This window comes from Nicotiana tomentosiformis, chromosome 4 (genome assembly GCF_000390325.3).
Source record: "Nicotiana tomentosiformis chromosome 4, ASM39032v3, whole genome shotgun sequence".
Lineage (NCBI taxonomy): Eukaryota > Viridiplantae > Streptophyta > Magnoliopsida > Solanales > Solanaceae > Nicotiana > Nicotiana tomentosiformis.
In genome coordinates this window covers 106,372,067-106,394,860 of record NC_090815.1, presented here as the reverse complement: position 1 = coordinate 106,394,860, position 22,794 = coordinate 106,372,067, and the positions used below count along the sequence as shown (strand labels likewise).

The window sequence follows — 22,794 nt, the reverse complement described above, 5'->3', positions numbered from 1 at the left end:
TATGTTTGGTACATTAACTCAGGCTGGATTGATCTCTATTACACCAAAACATTCCGAAGATTGGGGGAGTAGCTCAGACTCTTACAACAACTCCAGAGCAGCAGGTTCACGTTGGTCAGGTTTCGGGTGTAGTACCGTAACAACCTGTTATTCTGGTTCGGCCTGAGGTCAGGCCCAAGGCATCAACTTGAAAGGTTTAAGAAATACAATCCACCAACTTTCAGTGGCACAGCTACACATGATGCCCAAGAATTTCTAGAAAATTGTCACTGTATTCTCCGCACCATGGGTATTGTGGAGGTGAGCGGAGTTGCCTTTACTACATTTCAACTATCAGGCGCAGTGTATCAGTGGTGGCAAATCTATAAAGAAGGTAGACCAGCCGATGCCACACCACTAACTTGGGCTCAATTTTCGGAAATGTTCTTGAAAGATTTTGTTCCCCAGACTCTTAGAGATGTGTGGCGCACAGAGTTTGAACGGTTACGTCAGGGCACTATGACAGTGTCAGAATATGCTATCAGGTTCAGTGAGTTAACCCATCATGCACCTATCTTAGCTCTTACAATCAGAGAACGGGTCCGCAGATTCATTGAGGGGCTCGATTATGATATTAAAATATGCATGGCTCAAGAATTGCAAACTGATGCTTCATTTCAACAAGTAGTGGAGATTGCAAGGAAGATTGAGGGTGTTTTAGGCGAGGAAAGCGAGTCTAAGGAGGCCAAAGGATCTCGAAGATCTGGAGGGTTTAGTGGATTTTACTCTTCAGCTAGAACTCATTATAGCGGAGGCTCGAGCAGTCGGTCAGCTCAGTCCGCACATCAGATTACTCAGATTGCTCCAGTGTACAGTTCGCCACCAACAAGATTCTTATAGTGGTTATTCCAGTTATCCGTCACAGACTCAGTACGAGCAGCCGCGACCTCAGAGGGATTGTTATAAGTGTGGTGATACTAGGCATATTATGAGAGATTGTCCCAGACTTGGGAGGGGGTGGATTTCATCAGAACACTCCAGCTACAAGCTTTATTCCAGTTGATACTCCATGTGCACAGTCAGCTAGAGGTCGAGGACAGGCGGGTAGTGGGCGCCTAAGAGGTGGAGACCCGGCCCATTGATATAATCATTATGATTTGGCTGGGGCCAGTACACCAGATGGTGTCGTTACAGGTACGATCCTGATTTTATTATAAAGGATATTTTCCTTAATTTGATTCGGTTCTGAATATTGAGGTGAGTCCTCCTATTATGCTCCACTTATGGTGAGCTTCGTAAATTGTGACCCACTTATATGTGTATCCCTGATGGGAGATTTAAAGTTGTGAACCTGTGTCTGTCACTTTATTTTTGTGCACCATTGAGGGCTATAAGTCCAAAAGAAAAAATTTATTATTTAATACAGTGGGTTTAATGTGTTTCGGAATAATTGATTCCATTTTTTTATGAATTATACGCCCTACCAATATGAGGGTTCATTATATGTTGTGAAAATTGTTTATGAAATATATTGAAAAAAAAAAAGAAAGAAAGGAAATTAAAAATTTCAGTTGGCACAATGTGCAACAAAATTGTGATTCGGATTTGAGGACGAGATCCTCGTATTTTTACACGATGTGAAATATTTAAACCGGGCTGCAAACTGCGGTGGAAGTTATGTAAGGACGAGGTCCTTGTGGTGAAATATTTATGAGTTTAAAATTATCCCTTTGTGAAATTAATTTGTACAATAATATTAATAGGGAGTCATGCCTGTTAGGCTTATTTGATAATTCTTGTGTATTTTTCTGTTTATATTCAGCCATTTTCGTGCTGTAAACATTGAGTTTTAGCCTATGAGGTGAGTGCCCAGGTGGCGTTAAATGTGACTCATTAATCCGAGTAAGTAATCATGAGGTCTTCATGCCTCACGTTCTGTTGTCAGTGTTGGAAAATTCGAAACGAGGTGGTGGTTAATATGAGATTAATTGATGATGCTGGAATTAATTATGAACAGCTTTTAAGATCAGTGATGTGGTGATGAGCATACATATGATGTGCTTTATGTCCTGATATCATTATGATAAGGCAATGCTGAGATTAATGTTATTGATATATACCTTGTGGTATTTTGTTGGGTTGTGGATATGTTGTTAGGAGTTGTTTGGGTGTTACTCTGGCAGGTGGATAGGCCCAATTACAAGGGAGACTCTGCCGAAATTTTAAAAAAATTTGGGAGTTAGTAAAATTTGGAGGATTGAGAATTTGCAAAAAGAGAGTTAAATATGTTATGTGTTTGAGGGCGAATGATCCTAAGCGGGGAATAATATAACACCTAGGGGCGTTCAAAACCAAACCGAAACCAAAAACCGAACCGAAACCAAAGCTTAATGGCTTATTGGTATCGGTTTAATGGTTTAACGGACGGGGAACGTATTGAAATTTTTTTATTAACGGCTTATCGGTTTGGGGGCGGATTATTCAATTTTCTTAACGGATAATCCGTTAACCCGTTAAGAATATATATATATATATATATATATATATTAAAGAACAAAAACCCTTCCACTTCTTCCAGTACTCTATCTCTAAGTTCTAACGCCTAATTCCTAAATAATCAGAATCCTTACGTACTATGCATCAGAAGATCCCAGGCTTGGCTTAGCTTAGCTTATTCTCCCACCCTACAACAAGATTGTTTAAGTTGATGTCTATGGTTCACCTCTGCTTTTGTTTTTTAAAACTAATGCATGTTGTCTATGTTTAATAGAAGAACAATAGTGTTGTGCCACATCTTTTTTTACTCTACAACACATGACACTACATCATTATTATGTAGGCGTTAAAATACATGTATACCTGGACTCAATGTATAATTTTCTATTTTGAATTTGTATGTTAGGCGGTCAACAAACAATTAATACACGCAATATAGATTGAATTAGGCCGATAAACCGCCTAATAACCGCCCGATAAGAGCTAAACCAATACCAATCCGCCCAATATCTTATCGGGTGGCTAGCGGATTAATACATTTAAAAACCGATAACCATTAAGCCAAACCATTAAGAGTAATTAACCGCCCAATCTGCCCGATAAGCAGCCCTAATAACACCCCAGAGAAAGTTTTGAGTTACTTCAACACTATTGAGGAAATTTATATGTGCATAGGCACGAGTTGCTATAGCCAGTTGAGACTAATGTTGTGCGTTGTTGTGAGAATTCAGGCATTTTTGGAAATGATTGGAGAATTAGGGATTTTTGCTTTAAAGCTTATAAGAATGGAGAAAAGAAATAATCTCAATTGAGATGGTGTTGTCGGACCCGTGTTAAATTGTGGGAATGTAAAATCACTCACAAGTATGTGTGCAATAATATACTCAGTAATTTAAAGTCCTCAGAAAGATTTTTAGCATGTTCGAGGACGAACGTTTATTTAAGAGGTGGAGAATGTAACGACCCGATTTATCATTTTAAGAATTAACGCCTCGTTCAGTGACTTAAGATCTCGAGCAGCTTCGCAATATGTATTATGACCCGCGTGTATGGTCGAGTTTGATTTACTAAAGATTCAGAATTAAATTAAAAGAACAATCCTTATTTAGAAGCTTAAATGGAAAGAGTTAACTAGAGAGTTGACTTTTGAGTAAATGACTCCGGAATGGAATTTTGATGATGCCAATAACATTGTATGGTGATTTTGGACTTAGGAGCATGTCCGAATAATTATTTGGAGGTCCGTAGTGGAAGTAAGCTTGAAATGGCGAAAAAATTAAATTTTGAGAAGTTTGACCGGGGGTTGACTTTTTGATATCGGGGTCAAAATATTATTCTGAAACTTTGAATAGCTTCGTTATGTCATTTATGACTTGTGTGCAAAATTTGAAGTCATTCCGGATTGATTTGATATGTTTTTGGCACAAGATATAGAATTTGAAAGTTCAAAGTTCATAGATTTTGATTTGAGGTGTGATTCATCGTTTTGATGTTGTTTGATATAATTTGAGGCCTCGAGTAGGTTCGTGTTATGTTATGGAACTTGTTGGCATGTTCGGACGGGGTCCCGAGGGCCTCAGGTGAGTTTCAGATGCTTAACGGATCAAATTTGGATTTGGAGGAGGAGCTGAAGCAGTTGGGTTGCTGGTGTGATCGCACCTGCACGAAAAAAGGGCTGCAGGTGCGAGCTTGCGGATGCGAGAAATGATTCGCAGAAGCGAAAATGCATGGGTTGTCCAGGCACCGCGGGTGCGAAGACCGCAGGTGCGAAGAAATCACTGCGGATGCGAAGACCGCAGGTGCGAAGAAATCACCGCGGATGCAAAAATCCTGGACAGAATGTTAAAAACGGAGGGGATTCCGATTTTGCCATTTTTGGACCTTCAAGCACGGTTTTGGGGGCGATTTTGAGAGAGAATTCAAGGGAAACTTGAGTTAAGTCACTTGTGATCATTTTTACTCCATAATATTGAATTATCATCAACTAATCCGACTAGATTACATATTTTTGAGATGTAAATCGGGGGTTTGAACTTAGGGATTTGAAAATAAGATTTGAAGATTTGGAGGTCGAGTTGAGGTCGAATTTTGGTAAAAATAGTATGGTTAGACTCGTGGTTGAATGAGCTTTCGGATTTGGTAACTTTTGTCGGGTTCCGACATGTGGGCCCCACGGTCGATTTTTGAGCTAATTTCAGATTTTTTGTTGGAAAATTAGTATTTTCTTATGGAATTAATTCCAATAAATTTTATTGACTGAATCGAATTATTTGTGGCTAGATTCGAGGTGTTTGGAGGTCAAATTCAAGCAAGAAGGCGATTATGGAATATTGGTATAACTTCAAAAAGGTAAGTGTCTTGCTTAACCTCGAGTGGGGAAAATTCCCCTTAGGCATTGAGTCTTATGTGCAAATTGGGTAATTGAAAATCATGTACGCGAGGTGATGAGTACGTACTTGGTTTATATGTGCAAATTTTATTGGGTTAAAGTTTTGAGCATATTGTGTAGTAAATTGGATAATTGTTGGCATATATTTAATCATCTACTTGTCGTGCCTAAACCCTTGTTGTTGACTCTGTTGTTATATGACAATGTGATGTGATTGTTATTTGATTATTTATGAAATTTCGTGAATTTGTTGGTTGATAATTATTGAAATTTAATTTCATTTTGGATTTTTTCCTCTGCAAATAATTAATTAAATGAGCTTAAGAAGAGGTGGTTATATAATTATTGAAAATTTAAATTTAATGAAGACTTTGCTTTATGTCGAGTAATTTTTATCTCTATTTTATTATTTTTGGGTGTTGTGCACCTTATAGCCGAGCCATGGGCTCTTATTGTGGGAAATAATGTATTGTTGATTTCTGTGGCAAGTTGTAATATTTGAGCACTTGATGTGCAATTTGTGATATGCTGTAAGATTTGGGCACCTGGTGTGCAATTTATAATATGTTGTAAGATTTGAGCACTTGATGTGCAATCTGTGATATGTTGTAAGATTGAGCACTTGATGTGCAATCTGTGATATGTTGTAATATTTGAGCACTTGATGTGCAATTTGTGAAATGCTGTAATATCTGGCACTTGAGTTGCAAGTTATATTATGCTGTGATATTTGGGCACTTGAAGTGCGATTTGTGAAATATTGTGATATTGATACGCATGCGGTGAGATAAGGGTGGCTTGAAACGCGTGGCTAGTAAGGGAACTACTAGAAGTCATGCGGTGATATAAGGTCAGGGTGCTAAAACGCATGCGGGGAGATAAGGGTGGCTTGAAACGCGTGGCTAGTAGGGGAACTACTAGAAGCCATGCGGTGTGATAAGGGTGGCTAAAAATGCGGGATGTTATTTCAGGAAAAAATAATTTCTTTAAAATTAAATGTGAAGGCTCCCACGGTGATATAAGAAAATGAGATATTATGAATTTATTTATGATTTGGGACTACGAGGCGGTACCTCGTGAGTGCCCTTTTGTTGATATTTCTCTATGGCTGCACTTGCCTTTGGTTATTTTATTTTTTTAAAATTTATAAATTCTTGTGTTTTTCGTGATGTATTATTTCACCTAATATTAAGTGTTTTGTATTTCTTGAGGTATTGTGTTGACCTCGACTTTTTCGTACGAGGCTTTGTATTTTTGGGTTATACTTGTTTTGATGATTGAGTTGTTTTTAAATAAAAGAAAAAAATTCTAATATGTTTTAAATTTAATAAAAATTTTATCCAAATCAGTAGTTTATCTGATGTTTCATTTTATTTGAAATGTTATTTTCTCCACCCAAATGATTCTAAAATAAATTCATTCATTTATTGATTTCTTACTTGATTTAAGGATTATCTAACCTTATTTTATTGTAAAATAAATTGATCATGTGGATCTTATATACATTGAGGTTATTGGCACGTGAGTTGTCCGTGCAGTTGAGATATGAAATGAGGGCACGAGGTGCCGGAAAAATATGATGATTTAATTATGGGCACGAAGTGCCGTGGAGATATGAAAAATGGGCTGAGACCCGTGTTTATGAAAAACATGAAAATGGGCTGAGACCCGTATTTTTATGATTTTGAAATGAGGTGTCACATGGTGACTTTTTAATCAAAAGAATTATATTCAAAATATTTATTTGAAAGGATTTTTATTCGTAAGAATTATATGTGAAAGATAATTAATTGATGAACTTGATTTAACTGGGTGTAATTATATTTATTAATTATTGAGAGATATTAAATGGTAATCTTATTGTCTTACTATGCATATCATTGGTTGTTTTATGTTGCCTTGTTGTGATATCACTGGTTGAGTTGTTGTTATCATTGCTAGTTATTTTCCAGTATTATTGTATACTGCTATATTGCACAGAGTATTAGACTAGTGAGTGTCTTGACTGTACCTCGTCTCTACTCCATTGAGGTTAGTCGTGATACTTACTGGGCACCGTTGTGGTGTGCTCACTCTACACTTCTGCACATTTTGTGCAGAACCAGGTATTGAAGATAACGGACTTGAGCAGAGTTAAAGTGAGATCGTAAGGATTCAAGGTAGAGCTGCTTGGTCGTCGCAGTCCCTTGGAGTCCTTTCATTCCATTGTATTGTTAACTTGTAATCAAACAATATTATATATTCGGTCCTCGTGATCATTCTATGTATACAGTTAGAGTTCGTGACTCAGTACTACCAGTCTTGGGAGGTCGTATATTGTAATTATTTCTGCTGTTAGTTTTGATTATTTATTTAATTCAAAAAAAATGGCTTCAAAAATGCAATGGAAATCGGCTTACCAAGTCTTAGAGACTAGGTGCCATCACGACTCCTGTGATGGGATCTTGGGCCGTGACAGTAACCTAGAACAGCTGCCCCCCAGCTGTAACCAGATAAATCATCTAGCTGCACCAGATGATGTAGAAATCTCAAGCTGACTAGGTTTTCCGAAGTGTTCGGGAACAGTATACCACCAAACATCAGCAACAGCCTCGTGTGTCAGTCGATATCCTCTGGCGATGAATCATCCATAATCTACGCGTCCATCACCACCGATGCTGCCGAACGGGCGTCAGCTGCAATCGACTGGCCCCACTCAATGAAGTCGGCTTCGCTGGATGGAAACCGGTGAGTCGCTGCAACATATGAAGGTAATCCACTCCCTTATAGTCTTTATAAGCATGCGGGTAAGCTACAGGTATACCATTAACAGCCAGCCCGAAAAGAATCTCCACGTCCTCAAGCGTGATGGTTGCCTCGCCGATGTGTAGATGAAACGTGTGCGTCTCCGGTCGCCACCGCTCTATCAAAGTCGTAATCAACGCCCAGTCGAACTGCAACCAGCCGATCTCTATGATCCTGTAGAAACCCGTATCCTGAAGGCATCTAACTATACGAGGATGCAGTGAGTGGTCCCTAATGAACTCCCACATATCGTCTATACGTCTGGGGCGGAATGTCTGGGACAGACATTGCCCATCCAGATGTGTGAAGACTTATGGTTGCCCTGTAGCAACAGTAGCTCTCAAGATGCAGGCCCGGGATGCACATGGAAACCTCCATGACGATGTCTGTAACATGAACAATATTAAATAAAGTATTTTTCTGTTTAATTGTTTACCATCTTTAAATATATTGCAATATATTTTATATTAATATTTAATCGATATTTTTCTACATTATTATTTAGTTTAATACATTTTCTATATTATTATTTTATATGTTAGTTTATTATATTATTTTATATGTTTGTTTATTATTTTATATGTTTGTTTCTTACTCAGCTATTTTTGGGTATAATAGAAGTAAATAATTAATTTTCATAACTATACATGATATAATTAATAAGTATTCATATAATTAATAATTATTCATTTAATTAATTTATTATTTTTTATGTTATTTTCTTACATTTGTTGACTAAAATTTGAGAGAGCTTGTGTTTGAACTATCATTTTTCAGATATTTTTGGGTTAAAAGATAATTAAATGATTAATTTCAATAACTACAAAGATAATTTCTTGTGTTAATATTTCCTATGTTAGCATTTCATTATTTCAATGATATTAATTTCTATATTAATATTTCATATGCTAGTTTCCGACATTTTTCTACTAAAGTAACACTACTCTAAATGGCCATGAACAAAGTCAACTACCAAAAGATAAAATTTATTATCAGTTTTACTACGCTAAAGGGCACTACATTACAATTTAGGGCACAACATAACAATAAAGGGCACTAAACAATAATAAAGTCACATATTAACATGCGTACAACATTAAAATTACATATAACATTAATTATTTATAAAATAATAATTTATCTTTATTACTAATTTTTTAACACATAAATAATCTAACCCGGATAAAAAATAATAAATTAATTAAATCACAAAACGATCACAAAAATACATAGACCACAGTAAAAAATAACTAATAAGCATTTTATATACATGAGTTTTATCAAAAAGTAAGTCGGATTACCTCGATTTGAAATTTTTTGAAATGTAAAAATTTGATGATTTGGGGGCCGAAACGAGCAATATACGAGATCCACTACATGACAACGCCTTGGATCCGGTGTTAGCTTCCTACAATACAGAGAAGATACACTTTTTGTGGGACGGGTGGGCTCCAATGGATTTTTTTGCTTATTTTTTGGTGTGTGGGGGGGGGGGGGAGGAACCGCTGGTTTGGGGGAGCGGAGATGGCCCATTTTTTTTAAGTAGGTATAGCGGATATATAGGAGACACTATATTCTAGTGCCTCCTATGTATGCGCTATACCTCCCGCCAATTTTGAGTTCAAGCGTAGCGCTATTATTCACCGCGCTATATTTTAACGGACAAACGTGTCGTTAAGTTATAACACGGTGAATAACCGCACTATATATAAAATGGTAGTCAATTTTTTTGCCACTTATTTTTATCGTTTGAGTCCAAAAGAACCACACTTTAGTTCCGGACTCTTTTTCTGGTATATTTTTAGATAACATGCTACTCAATTATTAGGACCCGTTTGTCCAGGAAATTTTTTTCCTTTTTTCGGATTTATTTTTTTCAAAAATATGTTTGTCCATGAAAATTTGTAAGTTTTCAAGTTTTTCTGGAAAAAATTTCTCCACTCACAAAAGTGCAATACTTTTTTAACTGAAATGCATGTCCAAACATAATTTCAAATTTCAAATATAATCTTTCAACTTAATTTCAAAAAATATTTTTTTCAGAAATTATAATTTTTATGTCCAATGCCTACTTATAGCCTATTTGGCCAAGCTTTTTTTTGGGCAAAAAGTTTTTTTTTTTTTTTTTTTTGGGGCCAAAAGCACTTTTGGCCAAAAATTGAGGTGTTTGGCCAAGCTTTTGGAAGGAAAAAAGTGCTTTTGAGGAGAAGCAGAAGCAGTTTTTGAGAAGCAGGAAAAAATAATTTCTCTCCAAAAGTACTTTTTGAGAAGCACTTTTGAGAAAAATACACTTAGAAGCAGTTTTCAAAAGCTTGGTCAAACACTAATTACTGCTCAAAAGTACTTTCTAAATTAATTCGCCAAATACAAACTGTTTCTCACCAAAAATACTTTTTTAAAAAGTACTTTTGAGAGAATCACTTCTCAAAATAAACCAATTTTAGAAGCTTGGCGGCTATTAATCGGAGGTAAAGTAAAATTTTAAGCAGTTGAAACTTGAAACTTATACCAAAAATTTTGTGTGGCACTGTACCAGTAATGTTGACTGTATAGCTCATTTTTTTATTTTTCTTCTTCCTTCTTTTCTGCTTCGTTCTTTTACTCTTTTTGATTTTTTTTTCTTTCCTAATTTATTTTGTAGTTTTATAGTTATGCGGTGATATATTCGCTCGTGCATGTTGTTTCATATTATTACTATTTTTTCTTAAAATATAGCAAATGAGGCAAATGTAAGGTTAAAAGATAGAATTTGAAATCTCTGCGCTGATAATGAGAAAAATATTTATTCCTTTAGGTTATTTAAAAGGTTACTATAGGTTTAATTGATTAAATAACTTGGTACTAAATAACTTGCTATATTAGATTAATATCTCTATATCAAGGGGAGCTTTGGAATAACGGTTAAGTTGTTTTGTCTATGTGTAACTTATAAGTTACGGGTTCGAGCCGTGAAATCAGTCATTGATACTTGGATCAGAGTATGCTGTCTATATCACACCCCTTAGAATGCGATCTTCCCGAACCTTTCGTAAATACGAAATATTTTGTAAACCGAATTATCTTTTTATACTATCTCCCTAAGGATATATATGACTTCAATAGTAAAGGACAGTGATACTGTGTATATGTTCCATTTTGCTATAAGAGGTAAACGTGGACTTTCCTATTCCTGAACCACATATTTTGATGTAACTAGCTGTAAAGTTACCATACATAGCATCCACCCCCTTCTCTCTCTCTCTCTCTCGGTTTTAATTTTCTTTTTCGGCCTCTCTGAGTTTTAATTGGTGGAGCTTCTGATATAAGACGAATAATATCTTCAACAAGCTAAGAAGAAGAAGGAAGGAAAAGGAAATGGAACAAGGAGCATCTCTCTCGTGAAAACATAAAAAAATTCTTTTGTTTTTTGTTTTTTCAGTTCCAAGAAGAAGTGAACAGTGCCGATTCGCCAATCCAAAGCATATACTATATCGATTTGTAACTTGAGAGGTACTCTAGCACGTTCATACCCAATAATTGGTGCATTTTCATAGGTTTTCTAACTGGATCTGAACTGGGGGGTTCTTTATTTTTTTTTTCTTTCCCTCTTTTAGGGTTTCTTTAATTTTACTTAGTATTACATCACTGTTCTAAATTCAGAAATATCTAGTATCTCCAGAATCCAGATTTCTCTCTCTTCTCTCTCTTTTGTGTAGTACCCTAACTTCGTATGAGTGTGTGAAATAGTGTTCTTTTTTTTGTATGATGTCGATAACTGTCATCTACAACATAATATAGGAACAATCTTCTGTCAGTCACTCAGGTATGATATAATTGTGTAAAAGTATTATTTTCAATTCTTGTTTATGTACTTGTGAGTGTACTGAAAACAGCTAGTAAAAGAAATACTACTGTGAATTTAGAATGGCAAGAAAGAAGATCAAGATAAAGAAGATTGACAACATAACAGCAAGGCAAGTGACATTTTCAAAGAGGAGAAGAGGGCTTTTCAAGAAAGCTGCTGAGCTTTCTGTACTTTGTGATGTTGATGTTGCACTCATCATTTTCTCTGCTACTGGCAAACTCTTTGAGTATTCTAGCTCCAGGTATTACCATTTTTTTTAACAGACAATATAATATAATAATTTTCTTAACTCAAGATCATATTAAAAGAAAATATCTGATGATGAAAAACTTAAAGACATGTCTGGTTTCTTGTGACAAGAGGAAGCCAAGGGGTATTACTACAGGCAAAGACAACTGTAATTTTATGAGATTTTTTTCCGACAAGAAAACTACCTCGTGTCTCACGCTTACCTAATAAGTAGTACGTACTAATTAAATTAAGTTTTTGTCCAAAAGAAGTATATATTAATTATAGAAACCCTAAGAAATATTTTGTCTCGACCAATGTAGATTGTTACTTTTGCTCAACTTTTAGCTGGGATCAAGAGGTAGTGAGTTTGAGTTACTTCAAGAGTAAGTTGGGGAGTTCTTGGAGGGAGAGAGTCGATGATTTATCGGAAACGGTGGGTTGTTATTGTTGTTTTTAACTAATGGGAAAGAATCGATAGTCATTTAGCGATCATAGACTTCTTATTCTTCCGTTTTGCTAATTGTGATATCTGAACGCGAATATTGACTAGCTAGTTCGGAGTAATCTGCTATTTTTCATCGACACGACGACACATATCCCTTAAAAACTTGAACAGAGGGGAGGAAATCCGAGTATAGATCTATGCTGCTTCTCTAAACAAGCATTAGTACGTATTTATTTGCTTACTAGTAGTTGTATATCACTCTTAATTACTATGTTATTTTGTCTTTCTCCTTAACTTTGAACATATATAGTTATATACTGCTATTTTATAATAACCTTTTATGATATAACTCCAACACCTAATTTATATCCTTTAGTAATTAGTAATAAATTTTGTCAGTTGTCCTTCTTTAGTCAAATCTTTCCATACATCAGTCAGTTTATTGGCTAAGATCGACAAGATTGCTCTATTAGTACTAGTACATATAGGAGTATGTCTTTTGGAAAATGGGAGGGGCTGGTTAAAAAGTAGTCGAGAACCCATTTGTGGTTTTTTTTAGACAACTGTGACGAAAATATGTATTTAAAAAAAAGAGTGATATTTTTATATATAGCGCTATACTTTAACGGAGTTTTGGTCGTTAAAGTATAGCGCTCTTTAAAAGAGCGTTATTTATATATAGAACGCTCTTTTAAACCGCATTATACAGAGCTGATAAGACAGCTATGCATAGCGCGGTATATAACCGCGCTATATATGTATAGCGCAGTTATATACCGCGCTATACATAGATAAATAAACGGTCCCCCTCCTTCTTCCCCACACTCAAACCAGACGCCCCCCTCCCCAAAATTAAAAATTCTTAATTCCCCCCTCCCCTCCCCCCCCCCCCACACACACACAAATTTCCTTCTAAAAATATTGTAGTGGACCCCACCCGTCACACAAAAAGATAAGATTATAGGTCCCACATCCTAGCCAAGCCTTCTATTGTTATGGTATCCTCGTTTCGGGCTTAAATTTTCAATTCATCGACTTTTCGAAAAACATAAATCGAGGTATTCCGATTTAATTTATGTCGAAACACGTATAATAATGCATATTAGTTGTTTTGAATATGTTTTCACGTTGTTTTGTATTTTTTTTGTGATTAAACTAGTATGTTATTTTTTATCCAGACTAAGATATTAGTGTTTTGTGTTTGTTTTGTGATTAAAATATATTTGTTATTTTTATCTAGTTTAGATTATTTATTTGCTTAAAGACTAGTACCCTTTTAGCGTAGAATCCCTGTAGTTTAAGTATCTTTTATACTGATAGATCAAACACAAGATTAATTTACAAATTATTTAATTTATAAAACAAACATACAAAATTATGTAAATATTAAAATTGACAGACATAAGAATTCAGGATAGCTTGGTGCTACTGGGCCTCAAATATCGAGTCTGGAACCCATAGGTATATACTCTGTCCAATTAAACATGATAAAAATTAATTATTTAATTTACAAAGCAAACATACGAAATTATGAAAATATTAAAATTAACACACACAAGAATTCAGGATAGCATGGTGCTGCTGGGCCTCAAATATCGAGCCTGGAACCCATAGGTATATACTCTCTCCAATTAAATATGATAAAAATTAATTATTTAATTTACAAAACAAACATACAAAATTACGAAAATAATAAAATTGACACACACAAGAATTCAGGATAGCTTGGTCCTATTGGGCATCAAATATCGAGCCTGGAACCCATAGGTATATACTCTGTCCAATTAAATATGATAAAAATTAATTATTTAATTTACAAAATAAATATGCAAAATTACGAAAATAATAAAATTGACACATACAAGAATTCAGGATAGCTTGGTCCTACTGGGCATCAAATATCGAGCCTGGAACCCATAGGTATATACTCTGTCCAATTAAGGTCCTTCATTCTCTTCCTCCTCATCACCATCCTCACGAGGGAAGGGTGTGTCGTCTCCGGAATCATCGGCATTGTTGTCATAATCACTGTTCTCTTCCTCACTCTGTGCATCTGCCAGATCCCGATTTAATATGTCGTCTTCGGGCAATTGAGTGAGGACAGGTGGTTCAACTTGCTCGTTTTTACTGCACAAATAACAAAATAATATGCTACTGAAATTAATAAATACTTTCCATATAGCTGTATCACTTCATTTATAAGTCGTAACGTGTTGACATTCCTTGATGGACATTATTCTGTTGGTGATGACTCCCGGATGGACCACCATGATCCAACACACCAGAACTACGCATATTCCAATTGGGCGTGGGTTCATAACTTGTAAAAGTCATATCGAGCCGGTACCCCCTGTGGAATATATGAGTGTTAATACAAATTCAATACAGCAAAAATATATATCGTAACACTAAGAAAAATTAAAGTTTACCACTCGTCTTGTAGATTATGTAAAGCAGGAGAGAAATTATTTCCTCGCTCCTCATTCGCCCGTGGTGATAAGTTTAAATCAGGGCAAACTCTTTCATACGGAACTTGTCCGGCAAAAATTGCTCCAGAATAACCACCCGATGACTGAGGGTTATCCCTACTATGCGCAACCTCATTATTGCGAACGTCTTCGACCTTGACGTACATTTTCAATATTTTTATTACAAGAAATTTCCGGTATTTATCTGGAATTCTCAAAAAATCCCTCAAAGTTTCATCATCGTCGATGTTAAACTCAGCGTAACAAGCAACCCCATGCGTAGTGACGGAATACGGATATCTTCCGGTTACTTTAAGGTTCACCGAACGTTTTCTCACACTCATTTTATTACATAACGATACCAATCTATCGTACTCCATTGTAAGTGGCAACTTAGCATGACATTGTGAGATAAACTATAGCTCACAGAGTTATTCGCCATCACAACCTCATCCCCCCCCCCCCCCCCAAATATAATGAAACCCTTACTTTTCGCTCTTCAGACATTATGAAAAAATGCTTGAGAATTTAACAAGAAAAATTTGAACGAGAGTTAGGAATATTTTTGAATGGATTTTTGTAAAATCCTAACGCCTTTAAATAAGGCAATGCCTAGCTCGGTGGGCTGAATTTTTTTAGGCATAGCACTCTTTTAAAGAGCGCTATACCCATTTGAATTATTGTTATGTCAGTTAAACATATGAGACTTATTGGTGGGCCCACAAAACAGGTATAGTGCGGTTATATACCGCGCTATGTATATAGCGTGGTTTAAAAGAGCGTTATATATATATATATATATATATATATATATATATATATATAGAGAGAGAGAGAGAGAGAGAGAGCGCTATGCTTTAACGACCAAAACTCCGTTAAAGCATAGCGCTCTTTAGCTATATATAAAAATGTCACTCTTTTGTTTTAACACACATTTTCATCACACTTGTCCAAAAGAATCACAAATGGGTTCTGGTCTTATTATACGGTCATTGCTTATTTTCCAATTAGGAGCTAATTATATTAATGCTTTAGAATGCTCCACGAGAATACAATTATGATTATTAGTCCTACAATTTTCTTTCCATTTCTTATTTTTTTCACTTTGCACATCTTTGGTCATTCACAGCATGAAATAACAGTGGAAAACTCTATTAATTAGTTATATAGTACACTTTCTGATTAAGTCAAATTAATATTTTAAACTACTGTATTTCTGTACGTTCCTTAGGGTCGTTTGGTTGTTGTTTAGAATTATGTAGGTATTAGTAATGTAGGGATTAATTATATAGTGTTTAATTATGTAATGAATAGTTATGCAGGGTCTTGTTATGCATGGCTTAATTATGAAGAGATTAGTTGTGTAAAGGTTAGTAATACATGAATTAGTAAATAATAAATTTTAATATAGGGATTATTTTTTGCTATATGTTTACTTTATTTTAATTATACAATGTGTAATTAAAATAAATATGAGGGCTTTTGGTTATTTGATTATTTAATCCATGTATTACTAATACGTGTATTAATTATTCCACATTCTACCTTACAATAAATAATATACACAGATTTGTTGTATAACTTATTCATGTATTACTTGTACCCCAATGAAAAAGGCAACCAAACATAACATTAGTTGTCCAGACTTTTTGTACAAAGTAACTATAAGCTATCAAACATTGTATTATTTATGTTACTCCTAATACATGAATAACTTACCATGTAACCAGCCACCAAATGGCCCTTATTGTCTATTGAAGTATAATTGCGAAGTGATATAATATCCATTGAATTATTACGTGGTTTAATATGTTAATATGCATATTAGCTACATGATAATTGTGCTCTCTGATGATATCCTACTAATGCATAGTAAAATACTAAACCACGTAGCAATTCCACTAATTGGTTGCTAATTTTAAATTGTTACAGTGGTTCTAATTCGTCCTCTTTTGCTTAAGCATTTATTTAAGGTTCTTATATTCAGCCTTTTAATGTAATCCTATCCAGTTAGCAAATATTGACTTGGTATAATCTTTATACGTACAGACGCTAGTATTTGGAATTTAAATTTCATGATTAAAATCACAAAGGAAATCACAATTCACAAAATAATGGCAATGATTTTGGGTTATTATTTATTATGTTCTAAGTATTTTCACTCCATTAATTTGTGAGCAAAATTATCTTTCTCTTTATCCCCCAATGCCCCTCACCCAAAGAACAACAATATAGTAACCTTACGGCTATAGGAGAAGCGTACAAAATTGAGCTAACTTTAGCACTACTTTATAATTCAGAATATGGATTGAACTTTATTGATTAGTTGTTTTTAAAAAAGTTAAATTCATTGCTTTATAAATTGAGAGAGATATCTTCTCCAAATTAAAAAGGTAGATCCTTGGCATTCCAACAAAAGATACATTTGGAAAGAGTATTAGAGATCTTATCTACTATGTTGTTCGATTCATTGAAATATCGTTGAGTGCGTGTCAATTCTTCAAAAGTAGTGTAATTTTTGGAGGATCCGACACGAGTGCAACAATATTTTAGAAAGTTCGCGCAATATAGATTATCTTAAAAAAATTGTTTTATGTATATGATGTATTACGATATATAAGGTGAAAACTTTGAGTTGCAGTTATCAATAATTTGATTGTTCAACAACAACAACAACAACCCAGTATAATCCCATTGGTGGGGTCTGGGGAGGGTAGTGTGTACGCAGGCCTTACCCTACCCTGAGATAGAGAGGCTGTTTCCGATAGAAACTCGGCTTTCTCCCTCCAAGAACTCCCCACCTTGCTCTTGGGGTGACTCGAACTCACAACTTCTTGGTTGAAAGTGGAGGGTGATTACCACTAGAGCAACCCACTCTTGTCAACATTAGAAAACCAAAAATTTATCTTTTTAGGCAAATTACATAATACTGAAATGAGATAGACCTGACTAAAAAGAGACGAAATATAGAGCATTCATATATGAGTGCTCCAACTAATCATATAGTTTTGAGACATAGTTGATTGATTAATCTTTCCTCGATGGAATAATATATGTACAAAAATAGATAGACACTTGAATTTACGCAATAATTAATCATCTTGTTCATGAATGCAGCATGGAGGATATCCTTGGAAAATATAAGTTGCATACAAGTAGCCTTGAGAAAGATGACCAACCTTCCCTTGACTTGCAGGTAATCTTTATTTAACATCTTATATACTCATCAATTTATGTGATATAATTTGATTCGAATTTGAGTTTAAGAAAAAACGAAAAACTTTTAAAATATATAGTCTTACACATATCATCATATTTGTGTGGCTATAAAGTTTTTCATTAAGTGTGTCATTCTTTCTAAAACAGATTAATAATCTATGTTGCTCGGACTCTTCGAAAATTTTGTCGGGTGCGTGTCGGATCCTCCAAAAATAGTGTATTTTTAGAGGATCTGACACGGGTGCGACATCATTTTGGAGAGTCCGCGCAACATAGCTAATAATGAAATAGTCACATAAATTGAGTCTATTACTTAAATAGTCACTCAACTATTTGAAATTATCTTGTAAAGTCATCTTTCTTTCATTTGTAACAACAAAGTCACTTAACTATGCCTATAGCACTTAGAAGGTCACTCAACCAGATTTCTCAAATCTTTGATTGTCAGATACCTATTTTACCCTTTAAATTATCAACTTTTTTCTTCTTCCTCTTTTTTTTAACCTTTTTAATATTATGATTTTTTACCTATAGAACAGATATATTTTATTTAAAAATAAAAAATAAAAAATAAAAAAATATTTTTCTAGCATATATAATTTCGGAATAATAATATAATTGAGCATAATTTTCAACAATATATAATGTATATTATTAAAATACCTATATTTTAAATAATTATTCTCTACGTACATGGAATATATATTTTAAAACGTTTATTTTCTTTCATTCTCAATTGTGTAAATACATTTTTGAGTTTTTTATTGTTAATATCAAAATTATTATTGCGAACAAATTATTCTAATTAATCTTCTACTATGCTGAATAATTTATTATTCCAACATTATATATGCTTAAATGCTATTTATTTTTTTAATTTATAAATAAAATTTATTTATTCTAAGATAAGTCCATAATATAAAGTAAAAGGAGAAAAAAATATAATATTAAAAATCTAAACAAATAAAAAGTTGATAATTTAGAGTGTAAAATAGGGATTTGGCCATCAAAAGTTTGAGAAATCTAGTTGAGTGACCTTCTGAGTGTTATAGGCATAATATAGTGACTTTGTTATTACAAACGAAAGAAAGATGACTTTGAGAGATAATTTCGTATAGTTGAATCACCATCTGAATAATGGACTCCACATAAATTGGAATGAAGGAAATGGTAGATTTAATATTGTAGGAGTAACTAGATGAGGCTATCGGTACTTTATCGATATCATTTGGACAAACTGAATTTCTTTTGCTCCTGAATCAATCCTTAATATTGTAATTTTCCTATGATCAACTTAGGGTTATGACAATGCTTAATTAGGATTTAGGACTAAGGTCTACGTTTCTTTAATTAGGGGCAAAAGAAATGTTCTGAACCTGTTTTAGACCTGAATATTAAGCAGTATATAACATCCACAACACCTGCATGTTTTACTAACTCTTTTTGTTGCTTATCATATTGTAGCTAGAGAATAACCTCAACGTGAAATTAAGCAAGGAGTTGGCTGACAAGAATCGTGAGCTGAGGTATAGCCTTCAACAATTCTTTCTTTTCCTCCATCACTCCTTTTATTGGCACTTTGTTTTAATAATTTATAACGGTGTGCATATTAATAATTGGCGCGCCTTAACTTTCACTATCACAGGTATTGATAACCCTATTCATGAAAGCCTAGATATATTAAAAAACGTACCTGACATTTCTTGTCATTGCTTAGATTTGAAATCGTCACTTAGAGAGCTACCCTTCGATTAAAAAATTATACCGTTATATATATATAGAGAGAGAGAGGGGGGAATAGAAGACTTGAATTAGAAGATCTACATTTTAGTACTCTTATAAATATCTCAGAAGAATATATGCCAACTTGAAAGGAATAAAGTATTAGATAGTAATTCATGTTTCATATGTAAATAATACCTCGATAGAAGTAGAAGGGCTAGGCGTATATAACATTAAGCTGCACACCCTTCACAAAATCACATGTATATATCTTATTTAATTTGCTATAGTATTTTTTTCCTCAAATAATATCTTATTTCTATTTCATTCTCATCAAAGCATACATTTTTATATCTGGATATTGATATACTATATTTTATATATCAGGCAGATGAAAGGCGAGGAACTTGAAGGATTGAGCTTAGAAAAATTGCAACAAATTGAGAAAAGACTTGAAGCTGGACTCACACATGTGCTTGAGATCAAGGTTTTTTCTCGATATTGCACTTTATTATGTTAAAGACTAATAGTAAACATATGATGTTATACTAATTAAATAACTTCTAACATACACAAACTCGTTTTCATCTCAGGGTACAAAAATTATGGATGAAATTACCAAACTTCAAAGAAAGGTTAGTAGAAGACTTTATTAGCTTAAACCCATATTTTGTCTAATTAGGGGCTAAAATATCAATATAATGAGAGAGTAAAAAAGAAGTTTTACATTATTATGTCATCTAAAAGATAACTACACGTAACTTATCCATGATTAGTCGGATTTATATCTGGAAAAATAGGACAGATAACCTGCTAAACAATTTAAAATACAATGATTGGGAAAAAAGGTTATCTTGTGTGTATATAGGTTAAATCCCATTTTGGTGTATTTAATATATTTCTCCCTTTTTTGTGACTCCTGAATAATGCAAATCATATATGCAGGGTGCTGAGCTAATGGAAGAAAACAAGCAACTGAAACAGAAAGTAAAATCACCTGGGAATAACCTTCTTTTTTTTTTTGTATACAATTTATTTAATTATTTAACAGGGCTAATTAAATTGAATGATCATCTTCTAATGCTACAAATTAAATTTTTGAATGTGCTTCTTAAATAGATGGCAATGATGAATGAAGGAAAGTTGCCCTTACTCACAGACTTGGATTGCATGGTAATGGAAGAAGGCCAGTCTTCTGATCAGTCTATTACTACCAATGTCTCTACTAGTGGTCCTCCTCCTGAGGATGATTGCTCAAATGCATCTTTGAATTTAGGGTAAGCTTTGCTTATATATACTCTTTATAGCAGGGTCCGGGAGAAGGATCGGACTACAAAGGTCTATTGTATCGCAGCTTTACCCTGCATTTCAGCCGCAAGAGGCTTTTCCACGGCTCGAACCCGTGACCTTCTGGTCACATGGCAACAACTTTATCTGTTACGCCAAGGCTGCACTTGGAGCAAGGATTTAGCTTATATATCCTAATGGCGGCATAAGAAGGGGAACCTTAGAGTATAAGGTTGTCTCCCTGTGACCCGTAGGATATTGATTCGAGCCATGAAATGAGAGATAGGTTGTCTACATCACTCCCACTTAGAGTGCGGTTTCACAAAATACTTCGTACACTGAGTTGTCTTTTACACTAACGACATAAATTAAGTACGGTGAAAGTTTAACTTGTTATCTGCCTTATTTATCGAATTATTTGCTCCACTTAATATGGTAATTACGTATAGTTAACTTCTAGGTCATCAGATAGTAGTGTAAGATTTTTTTTTTACATTGTTTGTGTATATAATTTAAATGAAATTCATGAGACAATAAGCTGCATTTTGATTACTTGTTCTCCACCAATGTCTGCATGCAGTTGTAACAATGGTACTCCTGTTGAGGATGATTGCTCAGATACATCTTTGAAGTTAGGGTAAGCTTCTCTCTTATTTATCTATTTATTTATTCAGGATTTACCTTATATATATATATATATATATATATATATATATATTAACATGTTGTATTTTAACTCTTTCCCTTATTATTTTTGGATTTCCAAATATGCTTTTCAATCAGGCTACCATTCAACTAGTGAAACTCAAACGGGGAGTTTTGTTGAGATTACCATAATTTTCGGATATGCAGACTATTAAGGCAATGAGTGGCATATAGATTTGCCCTTTTTGAAATATATTGGAATTGCCATTACTTGTACTATGTATTATGTGTATGTGGACTACTTAAGAAAGGTAGAGGCGGATCCAGGATTTAAATCTTAGGGGTTCAACTTTTGAAATTTTTAGCGTTGAATCCATTATATATTTAAAGTTATGGGTTCATATTTACTATTTTTGCAATTTTAATAAATTTTTACATATAAATTTTTACTCCGCATCGAAAGTTATGGGTTCAATTGAACCCGTCGATAATGCACTACATCCGCCCCTGAGAAAGGGCAGACTGCAGATTAATTAATCGTATCATTTTGTTCTTTTTAATTCCATTTGCTGCTAAACTGACCACTCTATCAAAAATTGGTGGTTTAAATTCTAACTATGAAAGTTAACATAACTAGCTCAGATTATCTTTATCAAAAATCAAAATTAATGTGGATATTTTCAAGCCTTTTAAGATAATAACGATGACAAACAAATAAAAATCTCAAGCAATAGTTTGTCTAGCAATCAACGTCTTGGGCTTGAGTTTCATTCATATGATTACAATCAAGATAGACATGTATTTCTCCCAATTATGTATGGTAACAGAATAATAATAAAATGAGAAAAATACTTACCCTCATTGACGTTCACACCTAATCAAGTGGAGTAATAATTAACTATAAGAGTTATCAATTAGAGTTAAAAAATAAATCACGTGACTATCATTAAGTGAAAAACATTTATATGCAAGACAATTATTTTACATTCATTTGATACAAATAATGAGTGGTCGTTTGGTAGCTTATTAGGAGAAAAGTTATTCATGTATTGGGGGCGACATAACTTATGCAATGTTTAATAGTTATTAGTTATTTTGTACAAAATTCAGTATAACTAATGCCATATTTGGTTGCCATTTTAAAATTCTACATAAATAATATATGTATAAATTATGCGCCAATCTGTATATTATTTTATGCGGGGTAGAAGATAGAATAACTAATACATATATTAGTAATACATGGATAAAATATTGAAATAACAAATTTACCCCTATCATTTTA

At 34.0% G+C, this 22,794-nt stretch overlaps 1 protein-coding gene across 2 annotated transcripts; it reads left to right on the top strand.

Moving 5' to 3' along the window:
- The first annotated feature begins 10,841 nt into the window (after positions 1 to 10,841).
- LOC104115682 (MADS-box protein AGL24-like) lies at positions 10,842 to 21,916 on the top strand. Of its 2 annotated transcripts, XM_070200123.1 has the most exons (11): positions 10,842 to 11,137; positions 11,426 to 11,450; positions 11,551 to 11,733; positions 17,754 to 17,832; positions 19,320 to 19,381; positions 19,965 to 20,064; positions 20,171 to 20,212; positions 20,523 to 20,564; positions 20,697 to 20,854; positions 21,445 to 21,501; positions 21,648 to 21,916. In XM_070200123.1, exons 3-11 carry the CDS (start codon positions 11,552 to 11,554, stop codon positions 21,661 to 21,663), a joined length of 738 nt encoding a protein of 245 aa, XP_070056224.1. In that variant the 5' UTR covers positions 10,842 to 11,137; positions 11,426 to 11,450; position 11,551; the 3' UTR covers positions 21,664 to 21,916. The 2 variants fall into 2 exon arrangements, with proteins under 2 accessions (XP_070056224.1, XP_070056223.1); XM_070200122.1 differs by lacking the exon at positions 11,426 to 11,450 and having other exon boundaries at positions 10,843 to 11,137.
- The last annotated feature ends 878 nt before the right edge of the window (positions 21,917 to 22,794 follow it).

Bases quoted from the DNA above. Each gene is read 5' to 3' on its own strand.
- LOC104115682 (XM_070200123.1), top strand. From the start codon at position 11,552: ATGGCAAGAAAGAAGATCAAGATAAAGAAGATTGACAACATAACAGCA. The intron at 19,382-19,964 runs GTATAGCCTTCA...TTTATATATCAG, and splicing joins GACAAGAATCGTGAGCTGAG to GCAGATGAAAGGCGAGGAAC. The intron at 20,213-20,522 runs GTTAGTAGAAGA...TCATATATGCAG, and splicing joins TTACCAAACTTCAAAGAAAG to GGTGCTGAGCTAATGGAAGA.